The 23,784-nt window shown below is 45.9% G+C and overlaps 1 protein-coding gene across 17 annotated transcripts in view; it reads left to right on the top strand.

The window, feature by feature from the left end:
- LRP6 (LDL receptor related protein 6) overlaps positions 1-23,784 on the top strand; it is a 179,443-nt gene that overhangs the window by 100,191 nt on the left and 55,468 nt on the right. For all 17 annotated transcript variants that reach the window (XM_084811356.1, XM_084811353.1, XM_084811354.1 and 14 more), the window contains 5 exons: positions 5,089-5,305; positions 7,151-7,440; positions 16,661-16,887; positions 21,885-22,069; positions 23,095-23,421. In XM_084811356.1, coding sequence (XP_084667482.1) covers positions 5,089-5,305; positions 7,151-7,440; positions 16,661-16,887; positions 21,885-22,069; positions 23,095-23,421 — 1,246 coding nt within the window. The remainder of the gene's footprint in view (positions 1-5,088; positions 5,306-7,150; positions 7,441-16,660; positions 16,888-21,884; positions 22,070-23,094; positions 23,422-23,784) is intronic.

The following is a 23,784-nucleotide window of genomic DNA, read 5'->3' as shown; positions in this document are numbered from 1 at the left end:
CTCAAGGATTGGACTTGTTCCATGGCAGCCAAGAGCTTATTGTACTGAGCACACACACGTGATTTCTGTCCAGTGGGCAGGTAGTACTCTGGATAGCCCCCACAGCCCTTCTGGCTTTCTACCTTCATAGGTGTCTTTTTAATTGGTTTTGTTAACAGTAGTGGGGAAAGGTTGACTGCTCTTCATCCTGTCACTAAACACACACAGGTGCTTAACTTGCCTGTCCACTTACATCTTTTTGCCTTAATGGTTTGTTACTGGGACTGAGATGCTATTTGAGCTTGGGCTTCCACTTGCACTCCTAGTGCTGGGCATTCAGTGAAAGATTGTGGAAGGGAATGATTTAGACAAAGGGGTTCTAGGTACAGGGTTAGAATACTCTAGGTTAGAGGTGAGAATACTTGCAAAATGACTTGCAGGCAGAAATGTCTGTTGTGCTGTTAATTCATGTCTTTTAGAGCAGCCAAAAAAGTTTTGCTCTTACTTTGCACTGTAAACCTGAGCTGGAATTCTCTTCTCCAAGGACAAAATATGCAGAAAACGAATACATAACAAAATAAAAAATAGCCTGGAGCATTCATCACAATAAAATTAGAAAATATGACTAAAAGCCATTTAAAGCTTGATGGAACAATACACTCTTCACCATCTAAGGCATAATAAAGAGGGGGCTAGTCTGACCTCCCTAAGAAATTAGTTCTATAATTGGGGTGCTGCTGCCCAGTCTTGAGCGCTCACCAACCTAACATCACTAGGTGATGTGCCTCCAATGACAATCACAAATTACAACCAAGTTCATATGGGAGGAGCAGTCTTTCAGATATCCTGATCTTTAACTGTTTAGAGCTTTATTGGTAAGAACCAGAAATTTGAATTGGGTGTGGGAAAAATTTGGAAACCAGGGCATCACGTCCAAGACTGGTCTCATAAGGTGTGTAAAATGCATGCCAGACAGCAATCTGGATGCCACATTTTGTACTATATGTAGTTTCCAAACACTTTTCAAGGGCAGCCCCACATAGAGCTCATTATAGTAACATAAGCAAGAGGTGATTATGGATCACTGTGGCCAGATCCTTGTTTCCTAGGATGAGGTTCAACTTGCACACCAGATGATGCTGGGCAAAGGCACTCTTGGCCACCTCTGCCACTTGGTCTTCCAGGAGCAGGGTTAGATCCAAGAGCACCCCAAAGCTGCATACTTTGTCCTTCAGAGGGAGTGCTACTCCGTCCAGACTAAGTTGTATTCCCAGTCTTGGCTTGGCTTGCCTAGTGACTAACAGGACCTTTGCCTTGTCTGGATTGAGCCTCGGTTCAATTTGCCTTGTCTGGATTGAGCCTCGGCCAGTACCTTCTAGTAATAATGGCCAAAAGAAGAGCTTTTTGTGTGTGAAGCTTAGTCATTGCAGCAAGAAAAGTTTAGCATGTAGTGTGGTGAAGCTACATATGTTTTCTGTTCTAGTCTATAGTCTTACTGTGGTTTGAAGGGCTTAGGAGTAGCCTCAGAATGTGAAATCCAACCGCACAGTGGTTAAAACCAGCAGAAACCACTGGAGACACTGATTAAGATTTAGGAGGTTTCTTGCATGTTGGGACTTCCTCCTTTTTATTAAAGAAGCAGCTCTGCCTTTCTTGTGACTTTTTGTCCCACCAGAAATCCTTACATATGTGTAACCTTTAAATGGGGCATACGAGTATAAAATCCAACATACATAAGCCTGAAAAATTTGATCGTTCCCTCATATGATCTGAGAATTGATTGTGCATCCCCTGGTTGCATCAGCTTAATTAAAGGGAATAATTAGAATCGGGTGTTTAAGTAATTAGGTAGATTTTCAGGGGTGAGTTTGGGAGGCCCCACCCTATAAAAGGATCGGAAACTTTGTGAGTTTGGTCTTCACCATACGGTTGTGTGGAAACATGCCATGCCACGATCAAAATACATTTCTAAGGATCTCAGAAAAGCAGTTATTGCTGTTCATCAGTCTAGAAAGGGTTATAAAACCATTTCTGAGGATTTGGGGCTCCACCAACCCACTGTCAAACAGATAGTCTACAAACAGAGAGGGTTCAAGACCACAGTCACTCTATCCAGGAGTGGTCGTCCTACCAAAATCTCTCCAAAGAACAAACCGGTGCATCCTGTAGGAAGTCAAAAAGGGCCCCAGAATAACATCCAAAGATCTACAGGTCACTCTCGCCTTGGCTAATGGGAGCGTTCATGACTCAACAATCAGAAAAAGTCCAAACAAGAATGGCGTTCATGGGAGGATAGCCTGGAGGAAACCACTGCTCTCTAAAAAGAATATTGCTGCCCATCTGAAGTTTGCTGAAGATCACATAGATGATCCCCAAGACTTCTGGAACAATGTTCTCTGGACAGAGGAGTCAAAGGTAAACCTTTTTGACCTCAATGAGAAACGTTACGTTTGGCAAAAAAACAAGCACTGAGTTCGAACAGAAGAACCTCATTCCAGCCATCAAGCATGGTGGTGGGAAAATGATGGTTTGGGCCTGCTTTGCTGCCCCAGGACCTGGATCGCTTGCCATCATTAACACAACCATGAATTCTGCAGGTCATCGGAAGATTCTAGAGGAGAATGTCAGGCCATCCATCCCTGAGCTGAAGCTGAACCGAAAGTGGGTCATGCAACAGGACAATGATCCTAGACATACAAGCAGATCTACAAAAGAATGGCTGTAGAAGAAGGAATTCCTTGTTTTAGAATGGCCTAGTCAAAGTCCAGACCTAAACCCCATCAAAATGTTGTGGCAGGACCTGAAGCAAGCTGTTCGTGCAAGAAAGCCCTCAAATGTCACTGAGTTGAAGCAGTTCTATAAGGAGGAATGGGCCAAAATTCCACAAAACCAATGTGAGAGTCTGACCAATAGTTGCAGGAAATGCTTAGTTGAAGTCATTGCTGCTCAAGGGGGTGCTACTCGGTACTGAATCTAAAGGTTCATATACTTTTTCACACATGGATATTGAATGTTGAATCAATTGTGGATCAATAAATGTTGCAAAAACATCATGTTCGTGTGTCATTTGTTTAATCAGGTTATCTGTTGTTTATCTAGGATTATGGGATTAGATTAAGATCTACTAACATTTTAGGTTGGAAATGTGTGACAGTCCTAAGAGGTTCACAAACCATTTCTTGCCACTTCATAGAATTTTTGCTGTCTTAGGAAATAGCATGTGTGGAAGCTTCATGGGATTGAATTCCTAGTTTTGTTTGGAAAACTGAGTAATAGCTTGGTGGTGATAATTAATTCTGGCATATAAAAGAGACTTCATGAAGAGATGATGGGATTGTACTTCTGATTTCAGGAGTAGAGGGTAATATTTTTGGCAGGATGTTTACAATAATTGTCTGTCTCTTTTACCATTAGAATTTGTTTACACAGAACCATCAATGGACATAGTACTTGACAGAGTAGCATAAGCCAAAAAAATAAAAAATCAGTTGCTGCCCCAAGGAGCTTTCAGTCTAAGCAAGAAATAGGGAGGAAGATCTACCAGGTTGATTTTTCTTACATGTATACAGCCATATTGTTTGTGCTTGCAAGTTGATCATTAGTTATGCTTGCATGTTGTGAGGCGACACACAATTCTTGAGGGTATGGATACCTAGTGATTCAGTTGTACTCTCTGATGATCACCAGTTAATTTTGAAATGTGGTATGGCTTTGTAGCTGCCACAGAAGATATGGTGAGCTACCCAACAAAAACAAAAAGTGTGTTAGGGAGGGGGGACATTGATGCCTTTCTCACGCTAGAAGAAAGGAATACTTCATTGCTATATCATCATTACAGTGTTAGCTTTTTCTTAAGAAGTGGCATATTTTCTCTAAGTGGCTTAGTGGTTAAGATGCTGAACTGCAGACCGGAAGGTCAGCAGGACAGCAGTTCGAGACCTGAGTGCCGCGTGACGGAGTGAGCTCCCGTCTTCAGTCCCAGCTCCTGCCAACCTACCAGTTCAAAAGCAAGAAATTGCAGGTAGATAAAGAGGTACTACTTCAGCGGGAAAGGTAGCAGCGTTCCGTGCACCTCAGTGTTCAGTCTTGCTGGCCACATGACCATGGAAGCATCTTCGGACAGCGCTGGCTCTTCGGCTTAGAAATGGAGATGAGCACCACACCCTAGAGTTGGACACAACTGGTTGGGGACACCTTTACCTTTAAAGCCACAATAGCTAAAGGTTTTAAACACGTCTTTATCAGAATGAAATATGATTTGTCTTTTGATGCTATTATATTTTGCCATGGCCTTGGTCATTAAAAAATTGACTTAGGCTTATTATAATTATAATAATTATTATATTTATTTATATCCCGCTTTTTTCCCAATACTGGGACTTAAGGTGGCTTTACAACATTAGGCTAAGAATCCTATACACACGTCTGTGGGAGTTAGCCCTATTGAATGCAATGGGGCTTACTTCTGAGTAGAGATGCATATAGTCCTGGTTAGTGGACCTGGAAGAATTTCAGAACAAGCTGAAATTTGATATATAATTGCAGCTTGACCTCCTGAACAAGATACTAAAAGTCCCAAACAATCCCACTTGGGTAACAGCTACCATTTTATAAAAATGTTCCTGGGTTATTCCGTAAATCAGTGTTTCCCAACTTGTTGAAACATTTTTCTCTCCCATCGCCTGATTTAAAGTTGAAGGCACATTTCACTCTTTTATACCCACAAAGATTTATTTTTAGTGTGTGTATATATCTTGCCCCGAAAGGAGCCAGCTACCTGCCCATGTCACTCTTCTGGGAGATACTTCTGTAGGGAGGAAGGAAACACAGGATAGTGATTAATGCAGAGATATAACATACAGCTCCTTCTGATGGTAAGTAGTTCAGCTACATCTCTGCAGCAGGGGTGATTGTAGGTATGATTGGGAGCATTCAGAGTTGTGGTAGAAGTACTTACCCACAATGGAGGCTGACTGCAAGGGTATGTAGAGGCACACAGTTTGAAGGCTGGTCTGAATTTTCTGATATCACTTGCTTTGGATTCAGAAATTGTGTCCTTTCACTCAAACCCATCTCATGTGTATGTGGTATGTTTTTGTACCTGTGAAGGTCATGAACACAGACGGAACCAGTAGGAGAGTGCTTGTGGAGGACAAACTGCCTCATATTTTTGGTTTCACGCTGTTGGGGAACTATATTTATTGGACAGACTGGCAAAGGCGAAGCATTGAGCGAGTCCATAAGCGGACAGCAGAAAGGGAGATCATCATAGACCAGTTGCCTGACCTCATGGGCCTGAAGGCTACGAATGTCCACCAGATAATTGGTGAGTGTCTTAAAAATCTGGACTGCACACGATAAGGCAGAGGGGCTGTTTTTCTGATCAGTTGGAAAGGGAGAATTTTAAACTGAGGTATCCTTACATTTTAGTAACCATTTAATGCAGGGGTGTTGAACTCATTCAGCCTGAGGATCGACTTCGGTTTTGGAGATGCTCTTGGGGGTCACGTTCCAGTGGAGGGCAAGGCATAAGGCAAAAGGGGTGGGACCATAATACCAGCATATTTTATCTTAAAGCACTTGCTGCCAGTAACTAAGGGGGTGGGGGTGGGGGAAGGAAACATGGCCATCTGGGGAACCCCAGAGGGCCATATTAGGACTGCAAGCAGGCCGGATTTGCCCCATAGGCTTGAGGCTCACCCCTGATTTAAAGTGAGAGAGTGGAGACAATTTTAATCCATGAGAATATGAAGACTCTCAGTTCAGCCACTTTTGAATATTGCTTGGAAATGGGCATCGGTTGAACATGACACTGATCAAGTTGGGCTGTGTGCTGAATTCATGTCTTTAAAATTTAAGTTGACGTTTATGTACTCTGTGTGTGTGTGTTTATTCCCTGTCTTTGGAATTATATTCTGCATTTCAAGTTTCCCAAAGTGGAAAATGGCCCAATAAAAACACTAAAATGCAACAATAAGAATTGAATGAAAACTACAATAGCATAAAATAATAATAAACAGCAGATAAAATAGTGTAAAAGCAACAGAAAAAAGAGCAGATGAAGACCAGCAATCACAAAAAGTAAATCAGAATGCTGATTTTATCGGAATTTTTAAATCAGAATTTTAAAAAAATCCTCAAGCAAATAGAAAAGGTTCCTCTGGCCAGGTTATCTCTGGTGAAAGACACTTCTTGACACAGATGTCATCTAGGCATCCAAGATAAGAGCCAGATCTAAGAGCCCCAAGCTGTGAACTTGATCCTTAAGGGGGGAATGTGATCCTATAGGAATAGATTGAATGCTACCCCCCAATCAGGCCAACAACCTACTAACAAACAACACCTTCGTTTTCTATACTTCGTTTTCTATACACGTTTTTCAGGACAACAAAGCTAATGATGATAAACTGGCTTAAGCAGAACTATTTTGTTTCATTACTGTTTGATTTACGTGTCACTGCCAATGTATGGAGCACTATACAAAGTTCTCTAAGCAGGGTGAGGGCAAACAGCTCCCTCCATCCATGTGCTTATCTGCATCAATTTTTGACAGTGTGGGAGGCTCCTTTTCCCCTTTTTGTCATCAGTCCTTGTGAACTGTGCTTGAAATTAAGGGGTGTTGTACATTCATTTCCTTTTGTGGAAGGAAGTAGTCAGTGCTATTCAAATTGAGTTAGAGGTGTAATTTAGAAGGACAGTGTGTGGCCAAAACAAAAGGAATGTACTTTTTCATATTTCTAATGTGCTATATAAATAATAATTGGATCCCAGTTGGATTTGATTCTTATTTATTTAATTTGTGAATAACTGAGAGTCATCTTAATGTTCATACAACAGTTGTTCTTAAATTTAATTGTACTGAAAACCGCATAAATGGCTGCTTGTCTCTACTTTTCTCATATGCATTATACCATAGTCATATAGGAAGATAGCAGCTGTCATATTTTGTAATATGGCAGAGCATTTCAGAATCAGTTTTCACCTGTAGTCTGAGGCTGTCCATTCCAGGAACATGCTTAACGTGAGTGTGCAGATCATGTGGGTTAATGCTGTAGAGTAGCAGCTCTGGAGAGTTCAAGGGCAAAGCTAATCATCCTTGAGGCCAAAATTGTGTTTATATTAGTTTCACATCAAAGAACAGTGTTGAATGATTTTGTTTATGTTTCCTTAGGAACAAATCCTTGTGCAGAGTCCAATGGGGGTTGCAGCCATCTTTGCCTGTACAGGCCTCAGGGTTTGCGTTGTGCCTGTCCCATTGGTCTGGAGCTCATAAGTGACATGAAAACTTGCATAGTCCCAGAAGCTTTTCTGCTGTTTTCCCGTAGAGCAGATATCAGGCGAATCTCTCTGGAGACTAACAACAATAATGTTGCCATCCCACTCACAGGAGTTAAAGAAGCTTCTGCTCTGGATTTTGATGTGAGTGACAATCGCATATATTGGACAGACATCTCATTAAAGGTAATGTAATGACAGAGTCAAAAACCTTTGGCTTAAAGTATTTGGGTAAAGCAGTGACATTTTATTAGGTTGATTGTAGGCAGTTTCATCAAGCTGGACTGTTTCAGGTCCAACCAAAGTTGGCTGTTTCAGGCAAAGGGGGCTGGCTCACTACCGGGGGTGTGGATGCATCCATTACTCTGTTCCTCTCGGAGCAGGGCAGCCCCATGCAGCACTGGAACTCCCTTCTGCCAATATGTGGCAGTGATATTGCTGTTTCCCGCCTCCCAGCTGAGCAGAGCAGAGCAGAGCAAGCTGCTCCAGCTGGTCCAGGGACTACAGAAGCAGGCAAGCTCCCAGAGAGCGAGCGAACAGAGCGAGCGAACAGGGGGAGCAAACAGGAGTTGGCCAGGGGAGTTGCAGTGGTTGAAGAGACAAAGGAGACAAAGGAGACAGAGGCTAAGAGGGAAGTGGGTTGCAGGAAGCCCAGGGCGCTGCCCTTTATCCTTCTGACTGGCTGTGAGCTCACCAGGAGCTTCTGAGAGCTCCAACTGAATTGGAGGGGTGTGGCCTGAGTACTCCCAGCAGCTGACTGGGCGGGAAGCTTCAGTCTGTTTCCCGCCTCCCAGCTGAGCAGAGCAGAGCAGAGCAAGCTGCTCCAGCTGGTCCAGGGACTACAGAAGCAGGCAAGCTCCCAGAGAGCGAGCGAACAGAGCGAGCGAACAGGGGGAGCAAACAGGAGTTGGCCAGGGGAGTTGCAGTGGTTGAAGAGACAAAGGAGACAAAGGAGACAGAGGCTAAGAGGGAAGTGGGTTGCAGGAAGCCCAGGGCGCTGCCCTTTATCCTTCTGACTGGCTGTGAGCTCACCAGGAGCTTCTGAGAGCTCCAACTGAATTGGAGGGGTGTGGCCTGAGTACTCCCAGCAGCTGACTGGGCGGGAAGCTTCAGTCTGTTTCCCGCCTCCCAGCTGAGCAGAGCAGAGCAGAGCAAGCTGCTCCAGCTGGTCCAGGGACTACAGAAGCAGGCAAGCTCCCAGAGAGCGAGCGAACAGAGCGAGCGAACAGGGGGAGCAAACAGGAGTTGGCCAGGGGAGTTGCAGTGGTTGAAGAGACAAAGGAGACAAAGGAGACAGAGGCTAAGAGGTAAGTGGGTTGCAGGAAGCCCAGGGCGCTGCCCTTTATCCTTCTGACTGGCTGTGAGCTCACCAGGAGCTTCTGAGAGCTCCAACTGAATTGGAGGGGTGTGGCCTGAGTACTCCCAGCAGCTGACTGGGCGGGAAGCTTCAGTCTGTTTCCCGCCTCCCAGCTGAGCAGAGCAGAGCAGAGCAAGCTGCTCCAGCTGGTCCAGGGACTACAGAAGCAGGCAAGCTCCCAGAGAGCGAGCGAACAGAGCGAGCGAACAGGGGGAGCAAACAGGAGTTGGCCAGGGGAGTTGCAGTGGTTGAAGAGACAAAGGAGACAAAGGAGACAGAGGCTAAGAGGTAAGTGGGTTGCAGGAAGCCCAGGGCGCTGCCCTTTATCCTTCTGACTGGCTGTGAGCTCACCAGGAGCTTCTGAGAGCTCCAACTGAATTGGAGGGGTGTGGCCTGAGTACTCCCAGCAGCTGACTGGGCGGGAAGCTTCAGTCTGTTTCCCGCCTCCCAGCTGAGCAGAGCAGAGCAGAGCAAGCTGCTCCAGCTGGTCCAGGGACTACAGAAGCAGGCAAGCTCCCAGAGAGCGAGCGAACAGAGCGAGCGAACAGGGGGAGCAAACAGGAGTTGGCCAGGGGAGTTGCAGTGGTTGAAGAGACAAAGGAGACAAAGGAGACAGAGGCTAAGAGGTAAGTGGGTTGCAGGAAGCCCAGGGCGCTGCCCTTTATCCTTCTGACTGGCTGTGAGCTCACCAGGAGCTTCTGAGAGCTCCAACTGAATTGGAGGGGTGTGGCCTGAGTACTCCCAGCAGCTGACTGGGCGGGAAGCTTCAGTCTGTTTCCCGCCTCCCAGCTGAGCAGAGCAGAGCAGAGCAAGCTGCTCCAGCTGGTCCAGGGACTACAGAAGCAGGCAAGCTCCCAGAGAGCGAGCGAACAGAGCGAGCGAACAGGGGGAGCAAACAGGAGTTGGCCAGGGGAGTTGCAGTGGTTGAAGAGACAAAGGAGACAAAGGAGACAGAGGCTAAGAGGTAAGTGGGTTGCAGGAAGCCCAGGGCGCTGCCCTTTATCCTTCTGACTGGCTGTGAGCTCACCAGGAGCTTCTGAGAGCTCCAACTGAATTGGAGGGGTGTGGCCTGAGTACTCCCAGCAGCTGACTGGGCGGGAAGCTTCAGTCTGTTTCCCGCCTCCCAGCTGAGCAGAGCAGAGCAGAGCAAGCTGCTCCAGCTGGTCCAGGGACTACAGAAGCAGGCAAGCTCCCAGAGAGCGAGCGAACAGAGCGAGCGAACAGGGGGAGCAAACAGGAGTTGGCCAGGGGAGTTGCAGTGGTTGAAGAGACAAAGGAGACAAAGGAGACAGAGGCTAAGAGGTAAGTGGGTTGCAGGAAGCCCAGGGCGCTGCCCTTTATCCTTCTGACTGGCTGTGAGCTCACCAGGAGCTTCTGAGAGCTCCAACTGAATTGGAGGGGTGTGGCCTGAGTACTCCCAGCAGCTGACTGGGCGGGAAGCTTCAGTCTGTTTCCCGCCTCCCAGCTGAGCAGAGCAGAGCAGAGCAAGCTGCTCCAGCTGGTCCAGGGACTACAGAAGCAGGCAAGCTCCCAGAGAGCGAGCGAACAGAGCGAGCGAACAGGGGGAGCAAACAGGAGTTGGCCAGGGGAGTTGCAGTGGTTGAAGAGACAAAGGAGACAAAGGAGACAGAGGCTAAGAGGTAAGTGGGTTGCAGGAAGCCCAGGGCGCTGCCCTTTATCCTTCTGACTGGCTGTGAGCTCACCAGGAGCTTCTGAGAGCTCCAACTGAATTGGAGGGGTGTGGCCTGAGTACTCCCAGCAGCTGACTGGGCGGGAAGCTTCAGTCTGTTTCCCGCCTCCCAGCTGAGCAGAGCAGAGCAGAGCAAGCTGCTCCAGCTGGTCCAGGGACTACAGAAGCAGGCAAGCTCCCAGAGAGCGAGCGAACAGAGCGAGCGAACAGGGGGAGCAAACAGGAGTTGGCCAGGGGAGTTGCAGTGGTTGAAGAGACAAAGGAGACAAAGGAGACAGAGGCTAAGAGGTAAGTGGGTTGCAGGAAGCCCAGGGCGCTGCCCTTTATCCTTCTGACTGGCTGTGAGCTCACCAGGAGCTTCTGAGAGCTCCAACTGAATTGGAGGGGTGTGGCCTGAGTACTCCCAGCAGCTGACTGGGCGGGAAGCTTCAGTCTGTTTCCCGCCTCCCAGCTGAGCAGAGCAGAGCAGAGCAAGCTGCTCCAGCTGGTCCAGGGACTACAGAAGCAGGCAAGCTCCCAGAGAGCGAGCGAACAGAGCGAGCGAACAGGGGGAGCAAACAGGAGTTGGCCAGGGGAGTTGCAGTGGTTGAAGAGACAAAGGAGACAAAGGAGACAGAGGCTAAGAGGTAAGTGGGTTGCAGGAAGCCCAGGGCGCTGCCCTTTATCCTTCTGACTGGCTGTGAGCTCACCAGGAGCTTCTGAGAGCTCCAACTGAATTGGAGGGGTGTGGCCTGAGTACTCCCAGCAGCTGACTGGGCGGGAAGCTTCAGTCTGTTTCCCGCCTCCCAGCTGAGCAGAGCAGAGCAGAGCAAGCTGCTCCAGCTGGTCCAGGGACTACAGAAGCAGGCAAGCTCCCAGAGAGCGAGCGAACAGAGCGAGCGAACAGGGGGAGCAAACAGGAGTTGGCCAGGGGAGTTGCAGTGGTTGAAGAGACAAAGGAGACAAAGGAGACAGAGGCTAAGAGGTAAGTGGGTTGCAGGAAGCCCAGGGCGCTGCCCTTTATCCTTCTGACTGGCTGTGAGCTCACCAGGAGCTTCTGAGAGCTCCAACTGAATTGGAGGGGTGTGGCCTGAGTACTCCCAGCAGCTGACTGGGCGGGAAGCTTCAGTCTGTTTCCCGCCTCCCAGCTGAGCAGAGCAGAGCAGAGCAAGCTGCTCCAGCTGGTCCAGGGACTACAGAAGCAGGCAAGCTCCCAGAGAGCGAGCGAACAGAGCGAGCGAACAGGGGGAGCAAACAGGAGTTGGCCAGGGGAGTTGCAGTGGTTGAAGAGACAAAGGAGACAAAGGAGACAGAGGCTAAGAGGTAAGTGGGTTGCAGGAAGCCCAGGGCGCTGCCCTTTATCCTTCTGACTGGCTGTGAGCTCACCAGGAGCTTCTGAGAGCTCCAACTGAATTGGAGGGGTGTGGCCTGAGTACTCCCAGCAGCTGACTGGGCGGGAAGCTTCAGTCTGTTTCCCGCCTCCCAGCTGAGCAGAGCAGAGCAGAGCAAGCTGCTCCAGCTGGTCCAGGGACTACAGAAGCAGGCAAGCTCCCAGAGAGCGAGCGAACAGAGCGAGCGAACAGGGGGAGCAAACAGGAGTTGGCCAGGGGAGTTCGGCAGGGGAGGTCAAGGGGGAGGCCCCTAACATTTTTTTTTAACTAACTTTTTCCCATTTATTTGTCTTGTAACACACACTTCCACACCAGTGGGACTCTGCTTTTAACCTCTACTGAGTAGAGGAGCAGGCACAGGCTAGTCTAGAACAATCACAAAGCTAGACACAAAAAGGGAAAAGAGGCTATGGAAGGACAAGACTCTCCAGTGGTGGTGACCTGCAAGGTGTGTGCAATGTTTGTTTTCTTGCCTGAGAACAACATGGCCTACACCTGCAACAAGTGCAAGTTGATCACGCTGCTGGAGGAAAAAGTAAGTGGACTGGAGCGGCGACTGTCAACCCTCCGGGGAATAAGAGAACACGAAGAGTTCTTGGACAGAATGGGGGAACTACAGCAGCAAAGGGCAGACCAGAAGCTTGAAGAGCAACAGCAAGATGAGGCAGTGGGAAATGCTGAGGTGAAGAAAAATGGAGTAGAGGATACTCCTTGGAAAACGGTGACAGTTAGGAGAAGAAGAACTAGACGCCACTCTGCACCAGTGGAAGCGGTGGAGCTGTGGAACCGATTCCAGGTACTTGCAGATGAGACTGGAGGACAGCCTGCAGAGGAAGAATCACAGGGGACCCTGCATGAGAGTGAGCAAGAGGCTAAAGGTCAGTCAAACAGAGGCGATGAAACCCAGGCCTACAAGAAGAAGAAGAGAAGAGTGGTAGTAGTGGGAGACTCCTTGCTGCGTGGGATCGAGACCCAAGTATGTCGCGAAGACCCGTGGACTCGCCAGGTATGTTGTCTCCCGGGAGGACAGATTAGAGACGTGACTGAAAGGTTGCCTGCACTCATAAAGCCCACTGACAGGTATCCCTTTCTTCTCATCCATGTGGGAACAAATGATACCGCCAAGCGGAGCTACGAAGAGATCACGTCAGACTTTGAAGCTTTGGGAAGGAAACTCAAGAACTTTGGGGCCCAGATAGTTTTCTCATCCATCCTTCCAGTAGTTAGAAGAGGGATAGAAAGGGAACGAAAAATACTCCGGGTGAATGACTGGCTACGAAGGTGGTGCCGACGAGAGAGATTTGGATTCTGGGACCACGGGCTATACTTCCTGGAAGATGGGCTGTTGGCTAGGGATGGGTTGCACCTCACAAAGGCTGGGAAGAATGTGTTTGGCCACAGCATGAAGAACTTCATCAGGAGGGCTTTAAACTGAATCCTACGGGGAAGGGAGATGTAATGTTGGGGGTAACAATGGACGTAGGCGCATGCACTGCAATGGAGAGAACAGCGCTGATAGCGCCCAATAATAGTCTTCAGACACATGTAGGAAGAAAGCCAGACTATGAAGCACATGGTCTTCGATGTCTATATACTAATGCCCAGAGTATGGGAAACAAACAGAACGAACTTGAACTCTTAATACAGGAGGGAAATTATGACTTGATAGGTATAACTGAGACTTGGTGGGATGACTCTCATGACTGGAATACAGCAGTTGAAGGATATAACTTGTTCAAAAAGAACAGGAGGAACAGAAAGGGAGGCGGGGTTGCACTGTATGTGAAAAATACATATCTCTGCACAGAAATACAGGAGGAGGAGCTTGGTAGCCCCATCGAAAGCATCTGGGTTGAAATAAATGGAGCAAAGAATAAAAGGAGCCTGGTGGTCGGAGTCTACTACCGGCCACCCAATCAAGGAGAAGCCAAGGATGAAACTTTTGAAAAGCAAATAGCCAATGTTTTAAGGAAGCATGATGTAGTAGTAATGGGGGACTTCAATTTCCCCGATATTTGTTGGGAGACAAATTCTGCAAAACATGGCCCCTCCAGGAAATTCCTGACTTGTGTGGCGGATAACTTCCTCCTACAGAAAGTAGAGGAAGGAACTAGAGGATCGGCTATCCTTGACTTGATCCTAACCAACAGAGATGACTTAGTGGATAAAGTAGCAGTTACAGGAACTCTGGGGGAAAGCGACCATGTTGTACTTGAGTTCTTGGTTCTAAGGGAAGCAAAAGCCGAGTGTACTCAAACGCGTACCCTGGATTTTAGGAAAGCTGATTTTAATAAACTCAGAACAATGATCAGTAAGGTCCCATGGCAAGCAATGCTAGCGAGAAAAGGAGTCCAAGATGGGTGGGAACTTTTAAAAAAGGAAATTCTCAAGGCACAATCACAAACAATTCCAACAAGAAGAAAAGGTGGAAGACAACAGAAGAAGCCAATGTGGCTTCACAAAAAGCTTAGGGATGACCTGAAAACAAAAAAGGACACATATAGGAAGTGGAAAGAAGGCCAAGTAACAAAGGAAGAGTACAGGCAGGTAGCACAGAATTGCAGGGATGGCGTCAGGAAGGCTAAAGCGGAGAACGAGGTGAGGTTAGCGAGGGATGCTAAAAACAACAAAAAGGCTTTCTTCAGCTACGTGCATAGTAAAAGGCAGAGGAAAGAAATGGTTGTTCAGCTATTAAATAAGGATGGCAAAATGATAACAGAGGACAAAGAAAAGGCAGAGGTGCTCAATTCCTACTTTGGCTCAGTCTTCTCCCAAAAGAGGGTCTATGACCCCCCTGGCAAAGGCGAAGTACAGGCTGAAGGGGCAGGATTGCAGCTTGAGATCGACAGGCATATGGTCAAGGAACACCTCATTACTTTGAATGAGTTCAAATCTCCAGGGCCAGATGAACTGCATCCTAGAGTCATAAAGGAACTGGCAGAAGAGCTCTCAGAACCGCTGTCTATTCTCTTTGAGAAATCATGGAGGACCGGGGAAGTGCCAGATGACTGGAGGAGGGCTAACGTTGTCCCTATCTTCAAAAAGGGTAAAAAGGAGGAACCTGGGAACTACAGACCAGTCAGTCTGACATCAATCCCTGGGAAAATTCTGGAGCAGATCATAAAGCAATCCATCTGGAAGCACCTTGACAACAATGCCGTGATTACTCGAAGCCAACATGGATTTGTCAAAAACAAGTCCTGCCAGACAAATCTGATCTCATTTTTTGATCAAGTCACCTCCCTTGTAGACCGTGGGAATGCTGTAGACATCATATACCTCGACTTCAGCAAAGCTTTCGACAAAGTGCCCCATGATATCCTGATGAGCAAACTAGCTCGAAGTGGGCTAGATGAAACAACGATCCAGTGGATCCACAGTTGGCTACAGAATCGGACTCAAAGAGTGCTTATCAATGGGACCTTCTCAAGCTGGGGAGAGGTAACGAGTGGGGTACCGCAGGGCTCAGTCCTGGGCCCAGTGCTCTTCAATATTTTTATTAATGACTTGGAGGAGGAGGTGCAGGGAATGCTGATCAAATTTGCAGATGACACAAAATTGGGAGGGATAGCTAATACTTTGGAAGACAGAAACAAAATTCAAAGTGATCTGGATAGACTGGAGTGCTGGGCAGAAAACAACAGAATGGCATTTAATAGGGACAAATGCCAAGTTCTGCACCTAGGAAAAAGAAACCAAATGCACAGTTACAAGATGGGGGATACGTGGCTCAACCACACTACGAGCGAGAAGGATCTTGGAATTGTCGTCGATCACAAGCTGAATATGAGCCAACAATGTGATGTGGCTGCAAAAAAGGCAAATGCTATTTTGGGCTGCATTCATAGAAGCATCGCTTCCAAATCCCGGGAAGTACTAGTTCCCCTCTACTCAGCACTGGTTAGGCCTCATCTGGAGTACTGTGTCCAGTTCTGGGCACCGCACTTTAAGAAGGATGCAGACAAGCTGGAGAGGGTTCAAAGGAGGGCAACAAAGATGATCAGGGGACTGGAAACAAAGCCCTATGAAGAGAGACTGAAAGAACTGGGCATGTTTAGCCTTGAGAAGAGAAGACTGAGGGGAGATATGATAGCGCTCTTCAAGTACTTGAAAGGTTGTCACAGAGAAGAAGGCCAGGATCTCTTCTTGATCATCCCAGAGTGCAGGACACGGAATAATGGGCTCAAGTTACAGGAAGCCAGATTCCGACTGAACATCAGGAAAAACTTCCTGAGTGTCAGAGCAATACGGCAATGGAACCAATTACCTGGGGAGGTGGTGGGCTCTCCCACACTGGAGGCCTTCAAGACGAGGCTGGACAGCCATTTGTCAGGGATGCTCTGACTTGGATTCCTGCATTGAGCAGGGGGTTGGACTCGATGGCCTTGTAGGCCCCTTCCAACCCTACTATTCTATGATTCTATGATTCTATGATACCATCCCAAGGAAGGAAGTAACTCTGCACCAGAGTTCCCTGATACAGCCCACACTATAGTTGGCAGTTGTGAGATTCCCAGGAACATCCACATTGGCCAGAAAGCAAAGCCCTATCCCTGAGCTGTGACTGACTAGACAAAGGGGAGAGCAGGATGCCTGGAGGCAATATATTAGGCTATCCAGCAATTGCAAAGGGGATACCTGCCCATTGTTCTGGAAGATGATTGAGAAAATACTTTTTTGGGTTTGTTTATATTTATTTATGTATTACATTTCCATACCACCCAATAGCTGAAGCTCTCTGGGTGGTTCACAACAATTTAGACTGAAGTATGCCTCCAAACTTAATCTTGGGGGAACCTGTGTACTAAATGTAAGGCTGTCAGAATGATCTTTCTAATCATTGCTTTTACAGATTAGGGCAGGAAGCAAGTGACTTGACGGAAGCCAACATCGCACTGATTCACTCTGGATGTTTTGCCAAATGTACTAATGGATCATACTAATTCCTAAGTTTTCATGTGTGCTGTTTCTCTTTCCTCACCCCCACAGACCATCAGCAGAGCATTCATGAATGGTAGTGCCCTGGAGCATGTGGTTGAATTTGGCTTGGATTATCCAGAAGGCATGGCTGTGGATTGGCTAGGGAAGAACCTGTATTGGGCCGATACAGGAACAAATCGCATTGAAGTGTCGAAGTTAGATGGGCAGCATCGCCAGGTTCTAGTCTGGAAAGATTTGGACAGTCCTCGGGCATTGGCATTGGATCCTGCTGAAGGGTGAGCGGTCTGCTTATTTTTTTGTGTTGAGCAATTAAACCAGATGCTGAATCTATTTTATTAAGGGCTGAGGAACACTGACTGTTCTGTGAGGCTGTTGGTATAGCCAGTAATTTCCAAATTACCAGCACATTCTTAGTTCCCATGTAGTGCTGGCCAGGCCTGCTGGAACTCATTCTAGTTTTATCTGTATCAGTTGAGAGTGCATCCTTTTCTGTGACTTACCAGTGCACAAAAACATCAATAACAGAGTGCAAGTTGTCCTTGAGAAAAGCTTATTTACTGGTCTCTTCATTGAGGAACCCCTGATAAGCTTCAAAGAACAGAGTATGCCCATCCCAAATTACTTTCAAACATGTTAATCCCAATGAATAATTAGAACAAAATAGATAAGATGATAAACTGAGCGAATGATAATGCAGCCCATAGAGTAGGTAGAGTTTTAAACTTAATGAACCCCTTAAAGCAGGGGTGTTGACCCTTTTTCAGCCCAAGAGCCAAATTCCATTTTGGAGAAACTCTCAGGGGCCACATTCCACTGGTGAGCGGGCCTGAAGGCAAAATGGGTAGGGGCAAAATATAAATAATACAAGCATATTTTAGTTTAAAGTTCTTACTGCAAGTAACTAAGCCTTAGAAGGGGCATTTCAACATTTTAGAATAGGGGAAAAAACCACACAAAAGCCAGGAAGCCACCAAATGGTTGGGAGAAAGGGGTGTAGCTGTCTAGGGAACCCCAAAGGGTTTAGATTGGGACCTTAGGAGGTCTGGATTTGGCCCAACAGGCCTGAGGTTCTACACCCCTACCATATAGGATTGGGCACTCTAAACTAAATATTGGGTACTCTAAACGAAATAATAGTTTCAAAATACTATTGCTTTTAAACTGACCTGTTTTATCATTGAATCTGGTGTTCTTGTCTAGTTCTGTTGAACTTGGTTTTATTGCATTTTATGTTTTTATTTATTGTTGTGAGATTTCCTGTAAGGATCCTAAAAGGTGGCATATAAATACAGTTACAGGTGAATACATATGGTGATACCCTGTTACACCAATGCCTATCCATTAAGCAAGATTTGAGTTTCTTTTATCCCCATGCCCTTACAGCAAAAAGGGTCTATATCAAAACCTACAATTTACTTGGCAAAAAATAAACTATACCAGCTTATTAAATCTTCAGCTCGTTCTGTAACATCAAAATATGATGGATTTAAAAAAAAAATCAGTACATTTTCCAGACAAAACTATTAAAAGGGAAATAAGTGGCCACCAACAAGAGGCATTAATCTGAATTGCTTATGTAGGTAACAATGAATCTAATCTCTAGCCATGTACAGATGGATCTGTTTTTCTGAAATATTCAGTCTTTGAACAAGTCTTCTCTCCAAATGAGATTCAGTGGTGGCTCTTGCATGGCTCTGATTATTTCAGTAAGACATGGCAGCTTCCTAGTGATTTTTGCCCTAAATTTTCTATTGTGGTATCCATATTCTAACTGCAAACAGTGACTGGATTTGGATGACACTATAACCCATGATGGGTTAATTAACCCACAGTGGTTTACTTAACTCATTGTGGGTTATCATGTTGTCTGTCGGGATTTTTTATTTTTACCCATGATGGCTTAGTTCACCAAAAAACCCATGCCAATAACCCACTGTCTGCAGTAGAGGTTATTTAACTGAGCGTAGGTTATTGTGTCATCTGGCAGTCACTGTGGGTTATTTTGCCTGGTTAGGGAGGTGTGCAGCAAGCGCGGTCAAAACCACTACCGCTGTGCTCTGGCTATAAATCGCTAAAGCACTTTATCAGTCAGGGAAACATCTTCCCCCTGCCTCCCCATGGCTGGAATACAGGCTTGTCATTATGTCAAGCCAGTATTCCAACTTGGGAGGAGGGGTTGGCATTTTCACTTGATTGCTAAAGCACTAAAGCGCTTTAGCGATCTCAAGCCCAGCCTTTCTTCCCAGAATAAAAATAGGCTGAGGGCTTTAGATCAAACAAAAATGCCCCCCTCCCCCAGCTGGAATACAGGCTTGTCCTAATGACAAGCCTGTATTCCAGCAGGGTTGTGTGCAACCCCCCACCCCTTTTTGTAGTTCCTGGTATTTCCACTCTGGGGTACCTGTGCAGGGCTTTGAGGGTGGATCGGGTGCCTCCTGACTGGGGGAGGCTGTGTATGAGAGCTTTAGAGGTGAAAAAGCGTCACTGCTCGGGCGGGAGAACTGCAGCAGGACAGGGGACAGGGGTGGTGGTCAAATTACACACAGTAGCTTAATAAGCTACTCAGAGTAGCTTATTAACCCAGTCGTGTGGCGGGGCATCGTGGACTATTTAAAAAAATAAGCTACTGTGAGTAGCTTATTAAGCCACCATGGGTTAACATGACGTCTGAACGCAGCCCTTATCAGCTGGAAAAAGGCAGTGTCTTGTGTTCTACAATGGGCTGTGGCACCTGAAGTTTACAAAAGTAAACACTGCACTAAACATTGTGTTCCCTGGTTGATGCAGTTTTATTTATTAGATTTGTATACTGCTAGATTTGTATACCACAAGTAGCCTTGGGTGGTTTACAATCATAAAATCAAACAACAACAACAAAATAACCAAAAAACAAATAAATCAGAATAAGGATAAAAGGTAAAGGTGTCCCCAACCAGTCGTGTCCGACTCTAGGGTGCGGTGCTCATCCCCGTTTCTAAGCCGAAGAGCCAGCGCTGTCCGAAGACGCTTCCGTGGTCATGTGGCCGGCATGACTGAACACCGAGGTGCACAGAACGCTGTTACCTTTCCCGCCGAGGCGGTACCTATTTATCTACTTGCAATTTCTTGCTTTCGAACTGCTAGGTTGGCAGAAGCTGGGACTGAAGACGGGAGCTCACTCCGTCACGCAGCACTCGGGTCTCGAACTGCTGTCCTGCCGACCTTCCAGTCTGCAGTTCAGTGTCTTAACCACTAAGCCACCGCGGCCCACTAAGGCTAAGGATACAACAATCAAAATCATACAATATTAAACATTACAAATAGTAAAAACAGTAAAAACATTGAGGAGCTACAGTAAAATTAAATAAGGCAACAGATTAAAGGTTAAATGCCTACTTAAAGAGGACGGTCTCAGCCTGGTTTCTAAATCTATATAGTGAAGATGCCAGGTGGATCTTCCTGGGAAGGGCATTTGGTAGGTGCTACAGAAAGCTCTTTCCCTGGAATTAGAGCAGGAATGCACGGGAGAAAGCACTCCTTGAATCAGAGTGCTTGCCCTGTTCATGCTTGGTTCAACCCCTCAGTCTGTTCACCTGGAAAATACTTAGAATTGGTCACCGAGTGGAGCTATTTTTGTTCTCTGCCACTGTTTCCCTGCCCAGATGTGTTTTGGTGCTTGCCTGCCTGCCAGGCCTGGCCTGGCCTGGTCAGAGCTGCCTTGCCAGTCGTCGCCTCCTCTTTGGGGCAAAGGGGCAGCTGTCATCCTGCACTTTTTAACTGTGGTATTCTTATCTGTGGAATGTTTTTATTGTAGAATTTTATTGTTTTAAACTGTTTTATTGTATGTTGTACATCGCCCAGAGTGGCTGGGTGACCAGCCAGATGGGTGATTAATACATTTAATAATAAATAATTTAATAATAAATAAATGTACTCTGACTCCAGTTCACTACTCCATTCCTCTGAGAAGGACTGCATTGGGTCCAGGGTGGTGTAGCTGATTTTTCCTCGTTGGTTCCAACGCAGAGGATTTAAAATAAAATGGTACACTGAGCTGAAAAGCCCTGCAAAACGTGCTCCCCATCCCCAGGTCTGCCGTGGCCAGTGTGAGCTGCTTCACTTCTCCCTGGCCCATTTATTATTGCATTGCAAGATATCTGAAACAGCCAGGAGTCGGTGCCAAAAGTTAGATTCCCATTACTGTTGTGTGACACACATGATTTAAGAGAGTAGACAGTAATTACTACATATGGTAGTCTTGATAAAATGCAATACCTCATTTTGGAATCTTGACCTATACAAACGTTGATTACCTTGTGCTATTATTTTATTCCTACTTAAGTAAAAGTCTTCTCTGTTTAACTGGGAATGCAACCAGAGTTATTTTGGTATATTAACATTTGCAGACTTCCAAATTTGTCATATTGCATGCTCATCCTTTTAGTGCTGTTGTGCGCAGCTGTGTGTTAAATGTCAGTTGGGGTAATAGTTAATGGTAAAGGTTCTGTTTGGGTAGAGAGAACACCATATTAACATATGAATTATGCCCTCCCTCCAAGAAGATCAGAGCAACATTTTCTTAGAAACCCTTGTGAGGAAAGTTGGTGAAAGGGAGAATGACTTGCCCAAAATTACCAAATGAGCTTCATGGCTGAGCAGGGATTTGAACCAGAGTCTCCCTAGCCCAAGTCCAACTCATTAGCCTATGACTCTGCAACTGGAAATTCCATGGTCAAATCTGGACCTTGGGTGAATATTTATTTAAAACATTTTAGTGCTGCCTTTCAGTTAAAGATTTCTAGGGCAATTTACAGTACTGTCAGGCTTGCAATTGCTGACTGCAACAGTGTGGCTGTGGCCATGGGATTTGTCAGAAGTTCTGTTTGGGAGGGGTGAGGAGATCGTGGCCCCACTGCCTGGTATCCTCCATAATATTTCAAGTCCTCCGCGTTTGTATCCTGCCCTTCCTATAAAAGCTCAGACCAGTGTACAGTGCTCCCATTTTATCTTCACAACAACCTTGTACAGTAGGTTAGGTTGAGAGACTGTGAGGTACCTGGGGCCACTGGTTGAGGTTTATGGCTGGGTGAAATTTTAAACTTGGAACTCCATCCATTGTACGCAGTGCAAGAAAAATGATGTATTTCAGTCTGTCTGAAAAGAAATGGAAATTTTGTTGCATGCTGAAATAATTTTTTTTAAGTTTTATAGTTCAAATCTATTTCCCTATTATTCCTTCTTCTTCTTTGCTTCTGTATGAGATAACTATGAAATATTTGACCTATATCTGTAGGTTCATGTACTGGACAGAATGGGGTGGGAAGCCCAAAATTGACAGAGCTGCCATGGATGGTACGGAACGTAGTACGCTGGTGCCAGATGTAGGCCGGGCTAATGGGCTGACAATCGATTATGCTAAAAGAAGATTATACTGGACTGATCTGGATACTAACCTGATCGAATCTTCAAATATGCTAGGTAAGTTTTAGTTGGTTTGTTTGTAGAAGCTCGATCCTTCAGTTCCGCCAAAGTTGTGAGATGGGAACTGGAATAGTTACAAGACTGCCAGCTCCAGTAAATCCTGTCCACCTACAGAGATCTTTGCTGAAGGCCTCCCCCCACTCTTTCTCTCTCTGGACACCTATGTGACCCATTCCCTATTGACTTTGTGTTTCTTGTTGAAGAGTCTTTTAATGCTTGTTATTGTCCCCCTGATTTTTGTGATTGACTGCTTCTGTTACTGATTTTGCTTCTGTTAATGATTGTGGTGCTCAGTATTTTGTTTTGCTTTTGTTTAATGCAGGGATAGTGAACCTCCATCCTGCAGGCCAAATCCAGCCTGCAGAGGTCCCCCATCTAGCCCACAGAGCCTCCTTGGATTCTTCCAAGAGTCGGGGCATGGTGTCCAAGCCCCGCCCCCTGGAGGACTCTCTGGTGTTATCTCTTGAGATCCCATGAGGAGATGCATCCCTCAAACCAAAAAATGTTCTCCATCTTTGGTTTAGATAAATAGTAGTATCAAAATGTAATTTAACAATGCTGACCTATTCATTTACTCAGTAAATGTACATTTACTTGAGTTCACTGAGGTTTACTCCCAAGAAAGTGGTATAGGATTGTGGCCTAAATTAGTATGTTTTCAAGTATTCATGTTCTCAGTTTTTGATCATTAGTTTTTAGAAGAATATGATACGTATCTACACACACTGTAAAGCTGTCAGAGTTATTTTGTTTTGTAGTGATGAATGTTTTTCCCCTAATAAGGCACAATAGACTTCAGCCATTTCTTATTTCATTTGCAAAGTTTCATATAATGAAACTTTAGACCCTCCATTATATGCACGGGGAATGAAATGAGTTTAGGGTGGGTTAAACGACAGATGTATTTGATTAAGTTTGTCCTTTCCAAGGAAGGTTGGTTTGTAGTGGGGTGGAGGCATCTTGACATCTCAAGTGCTCTGTACTCGGTATACCTTTCTCTTCATTTACTTTTTTAAAAACAGGCCTTGACCGTGATGTTATAGCAGATGACTTGCCTCATCCATTTGGTCTGACTCAATATCAGGATTACATCTATTGGACTGACTGGAGCCGGCGTAGCATTGAACGTGCCAACAAGACAAGCGGCCAGAACAGAACTGTCATTCAAAACCACTTGGATTACGTGATGGATATCCTAGTCTTCCATTCATCCCGGCAAGCAGGCTGGAATGAGTGTGCTTCTAGTAATGGGCACTGCTCCCACCTCTGCTTGGCAGTGCCTGTTGGTGGTTTTGTCTGCGGATGTCCAGCTCACTATTCTTTAAACTCTGACAACAGAACATGTAGTGGTAAGCCATAAACACAGACAACAAGTTAGGTGCTGCAGAGGGCAAAGGAGACAGCTATGTTTTTGTGGTTCTGACTTGGAGTGCAAACATAACAGTAATATTTTAAATCGAAACCATAATTATCTCTAGCCCTGGTGACAGGAACAGACATATGCTACATAATGGCCCATTTCCACGTGTAACACAGAAAGGTTCATTGTGGTCTGGGAGACCGGGTTCATACAAGAATTTTTATATATACTGCATGTGTTTGTGCTTTAAACAATAGCTGCAAAACTCAGAAATGTTTGTATAGCTCTTTTTCTGAGTGCTCAGATATGTTGCATATATCATCTCAGTAATCCTTACAGTAAGCGCAGATCA

Source organism: Heloderma suspectum, chromosome 7, assembly GCF_057233095.1.
Source record: "Heloderma suspectum isolate Gila_16-S chromosome 7, 16-S_ref, whole genome shotgun sequence".
Classification (NCBI taxonomy): Eukaryota; Metazoa; Chordata; class Lepidosauria; order Squamata; family Helodermatidae; genus Heloderma; species Heloderma suspectum.
Note: the sequence above shows the minus strand (reverse complement) of the source record. Positions and strands in the feature narration are given on the sequence as shown.